This window comes from Nanorana parkeri, unplaced genomic scaffold (assembly GCF_000935625.1).
Source record: "Nanorana parkeri isolate BGI_ZX_2015 unplaced genomic scaffold, ASM93562v1 scaffold14, whole genome shotgun sequence".
NCBI lineage: Eukaryota > Metazoa > Chordata > Amphibia > Anura > Dicroglossidae > Nanorana > Nanorana parkeri.
The window spans coordinates 861871-866559 of NW_017306282.1; the positions used below are offsets into that span (position 1 = coordinate 861871).

At 41.8% G+C, this 4689-nt stretch overlaps 1 protein-coding gene across 2 annotated transcripts in view; it reads left to right on the top strand.

Annotated features, from left to right (window-relative positions):
- CKAP4 (cytoskeleton associated protein 4) overlaps window positions 1-3263 on the top strand; it is a 12036-nt gene extending 8773 nt beyond the window's left edge. Inside the window, exon 2 of one of the 2 annotated variants that reach the window (XM_018557822.1) lies at window positions 1860-3263. In XM_018557822.1, the coding sequence (XP_018413324.1) occupies window positions 1860-3185 (1326 nt within the window). In that variant the 3' untranslated portion in view covers window positions 3186-3263. Of the gene's footprint in view, window positions 1-1853 lie in introns of both variants that reach the window. The other variant, XM_018557830.1, reaches the window with a different exon arrangement.
- Window positions 3264-4689: the final 1426 nt, after the last annotated feature.

Consider the following 4689-nt stretch of genomic DNA (forward strand, 5'->3'; position numbering starts at 1 on the left):
GCACTGTCCGTGTCTCCCCCCCCCCCCCCCCATCTCAAGCATTACATTATCTCCTTTCCATCACTTCCCTCGCCACTCTGTTCAGCTGTTGTGCCCAAGAATGTACCCTTTATTTCACATGGCGAGGGAGAGCATGTGACTCATTTAAATTACTCTCATTGACATTGCTGATGATTATCTCTGTCATTTGTGGTGGGGAGACCGCTCTAGCCCTGTGTGAGATCCTACTACATGGGTGGGCAATTCATTTTCTCAAGGGGCCACATGAGAAACTGGGACTGTTGTGGAGGGCCGAACTAATAAACTGAATTTTGCTGAATATTGTATCGCTTTATAAAAAGCAGTAAATTATGATTTTGATTGGCTGCTACTGGTAAGAATACATGTTACAATAAGGCTATGAAAATATGGAGTAGATCAAATATAGCAGTTAAAAAAACGCCAATCATTATATCACTCATTTTATTTTTTAACATACTTTTGACCTTCAGAAAAATAAGGCACGCACATACATAAATTGATAAAAAAAATCTTATAGGGGGCGCTCTGATGGAGGCAACTAATAATTAGTTGTCGACATTAGAGTGTCCCCTTAAATCGATTGTCGCCATCAGAGTGCCCCTTATTTTCATAGTTAATGTAAGGGGACACTCTGATGGGGTCAGACAGTGTAAGTGGGCACCCTGATGGGGAAAAATAATTATTAATATAATACATTGTTTGTTCCGTTTAGAGTTACTCTTTTTTATATTATTGTCACCACATACCTTTTTATATTTCTACCTTGATAGGCCAGAGACGGAAGCCGGGAGGTTGAGAAGGCTGCAGGGTAGGACGAAGAAGATGCTCTTTCGTCCTCCTATAATGCTGGGGGGCGGGGAACACATTTTACGTCACTGGTTGCTGGAGCTGCCCAGCGTTCCTTACAACCAATGACTGCAGAGAAGGTGGACAACTGATGTCATTGGTTGATAAGACGCCAGCGGTCCTAGCAACCTTGGAGGCCAGCGCATTCACGGTCAGCCAGCCATAACCGAGTGCAGGTCAGTGATCATGGTCCAGACAGAGTCGCCACTCGGTCCGTGTCTGGACCGTGGTCCGCACAGGGACTGCCAAAGGACCAGATGTGGTCCCGGGGCCATAGAATGCCCAGGTCTGCCTTACTAGATTGACAAGCTTAAACCAGGCTTTGTTTTTTTTTACTTCCATGAGCTGAATGGAGCAAAGGAAAGAGAAGTATGTGCTGCTGGGGTGAAAAGCATTAAAACAATTCTATTGCTGTGCCCTGCAAAATGGAGTAAGGGCTTGTTTACACCATGTACGGACCATGCCCAGACCATGCGAGTTTGTTCTCGGACTAAAAAAAGCATCTCAATGTATCCCTATGGTATTTCTGGACTCTGTTCACACCAGCGCAGTCCATTCTGGACCAGACACAAAAATAGTGCTGGTCTCACTTTCTCTGGTCTGAAATGCACTGTAAAGCATGGAAACGCATCGCAAACGCACTGGACCGCAGCTGAAAGCCCATTTAAAGCTAAAAAGAAAACCGCTCAAACGTGGTAAAACACGGCACCAATGTGGCAAAACGCATGCACTACATTCCAGATCTGGTCCAGGAGATGGTGTGAACCTAGCCTTAGTAGTACGCTGTTGATGTCTATATTTCACTAAACTTCCAGAGCACAGTTTTTAGACACTACACTCTTAGGGGATCCCAAATTGAATATATGTAAAACATATGTTATCATACAGTATAAGCAAAATTATATGAATCTGGTGCTAAATATGTATCAACTCCGGCTGTTTTACATTGGTTGTAACTTTCTTTATATTCTCTGTTTTACCTTCAGGTGAATATACTTGAGAAAACAGTTGGAAGAGTCGAATTCATCTCTAAGGACATCCAGGAAAAGCAACAGGGCCATGACAATTCCATCAAAAACAGTGAAAAGGAGCTTGATGTAGTTGGTATTATTCTTAAGAAACTTCAGAAGGATCTGACAAATGTCATTCAAAATGTGAAGGACCAAGGGGATAGAGATCTGGTCCTCTTTGACAAAACCATGAAGGAAAAATTCAATGAATTAAATAAATCAATCAACGAGGACATAGTTGACCTCACTGATGTACAGAAGTCAAACCAGGAAGAGATAAGCAACGTGAAGGCTGCACTAGCTTCCTTCGGAGATCTCAATTCAATCACTGATGAACTTAAGAGGTTAAAACAACTTTTCTCTGAGTTACAAGTTTCATTTAAGTCCAAGGAAGAGTCTATTGAGTGGCTGATGAACAATGCCATTAATATTGATACGCTTACCACCAATGGCAATGAAATCGCAGAGCTCAAAAGTCAGCATGACCTTCTAAAAGAAGATTTTGAGGGGCACCTTGCCACAGTAGTGGAGCTAAAAGAGAAATTGTCCTCAGATGATAAGTCCAGCCTGAAATCAGAATTGGACAGGGTTCTTAAAGACTTTGAACAACTTTCATCTTCTGTTGCAGAGATTGAAAACAATTATCTCTCTACCAACAATGATTTGCTTAAAGAAATTGAAACTAATAAAGATGGCATTGAGCTGAGGTTGACACCTCTTGAAAGTGCAATTGAAGCTTTAAATTCTGAAAAGTCTACTCTGAAATCTTTGGCACCCAGTTTTGAAGACTACAACAGGAGGTTGCACGCTGTTGAAGAAGCTTTTGCTGGTTCGAAGCACTTGAATTCTGGAATATCCGAAAGCCCCGAAGCAACTGAGACCCTGTCATTACTGAAAGAAGCTCAGGAAGTTCTATCCCAACAGGTCCAAGGGTTGAGATCTGTCATTGCCGACCTTCCAAGTGCTACTCCTGACATTGAGAAATTACAAGTGAAGGTCACAAGTGTCCTTGAAGGTCATAAACAACAGATTGAAGACCTAAAGTATGACTATGAACAGTGGAAGAATAACCTAGGCAATTCTGGGTCATCTGACCAAGTACATGAGGTTGGCTTGAAAACTTCCATCACAAAACTGGAATCTGACTTGAAGAGGTTGAGGGAGGCAGTGGATAGTTTGGTAGCATATTCTGTGAAAATAGAAAACCATGACAAAGATTTGGAATCTGTTAGAGAGTCTCTAGAAGACCTTAGAGAAAGTACCGATAAACTGCAAGTAAAATTTGAACAGATCCAAGAAAACGTATAGCGGCGCTCATTTTCTAAGAAGGAAAATGTAGGATTTTCAAAGTCTAGTTTTGAACTTGTTCTCATTAAAATGAATTTTTTTCTGTATTGTTTTTTTTTTTTTCCTCTTTGTGGTTGCATTTTATTCTTTTAGATATATTACAGGAATTTCAGGCAAAGCTACATTTTTTTAATAGCTGTTTTAGTTTTGGATAAATTATGACATGTTTATAAAAGTGACCACAGAATAACCACTGAATTGCAAGTACTGAAGCAGTAGTTATATATACAGAGGGGAATTTATCAAAACTGGAACAGACAGAATCTGGAGCAGTTGCTCATAGTAACCAATCAGCTATCTTTCATTTTCAAAACGTAACTGAAAAAACTGAAAGGAGAAGCAGATTGGTTGTGTGATGTTGGGGAGCTCACAGAGCACTCGCACAGCGTTTTTCCATTAATGAACAGTCTTTATTTTTCTTTCAAAAGGCAGACAATCAAGAAGTCCAACATAAAATAGCTTGCTGCAGCAGAATACATATATTGGCTCACCAATCACCGAGTTGTTCCATACACTCAGTGTCCCAGTCTTTTAATAGTTCTCTCTTGCATCACTGCTGCTCCGGCCTCAATCCTCAGGGCCACTGTCTGGTTCCCCCAGACAACCTCAATAACTTGCCAATACTCACAACAGGCTTCACAAACCCGCAGCACCCTGCTGCACTGGCCTCCACACTGACTCCCGGGTGGAGCTCTCCAGTCTCCCAGGTGGGGCCCTGAACACATTCCAGCACCCTTTTCATGAGGGATGCACACATGTGCACAATCAGGTGCTGGTTGCTACTAAAGCATGGACCCAGGAATGGAGATTTCATCCCACCCAGAGCTCTAAGAAATGTCCTGGCTCCAGGATCCCAACTATGAACCAGAAAACATGGAAAGGACTGAAAAGCCAGCTCTTTCCTGATACAAGCAATTGCTTCCTGGAGCTGCTCAACCTCTCTGGCTGAGAATCCTGGGTTACTTTAAGGCCCCAGAACACCGTGGCAATGCCACAGTTGCCATAGGCAACTGTTCCAGTTTTTTTTTTTTTAATCCCATATAGCAGCTAGGCAGGTCATGTGCAATTTATTTGCTTAGTATTTTTAACCACAGCGCTGTTCAGCTATAGGCCGTGATAAAAAAAAAGTCAGTTTTGAAAAAGATCACTGTTTATAATGTCATCCTCCAAATAAATTTTACATGGCCAACCTAGAAATTTTTGAGATATTCAAAACATAGGTAGTTTACGAATTCTTTACTGCGCATGTGTTAATATTCAACATCTTAGAAACTTATGCACAGCAGTTTCATTCCGGCAGGACGATTTCAACAGCTGAAAGACACATTGCAAAGTGACGAGTCATGGAGCTGCAACGAGAGCCCTACCACGCTATGATTTTCAAAGTTGGCGTGGACGAAGAACACTGTATGCAGAAGTTACACTCTGCATTTGGGGATGAAGCACCATCGCAAGCAACTATCTT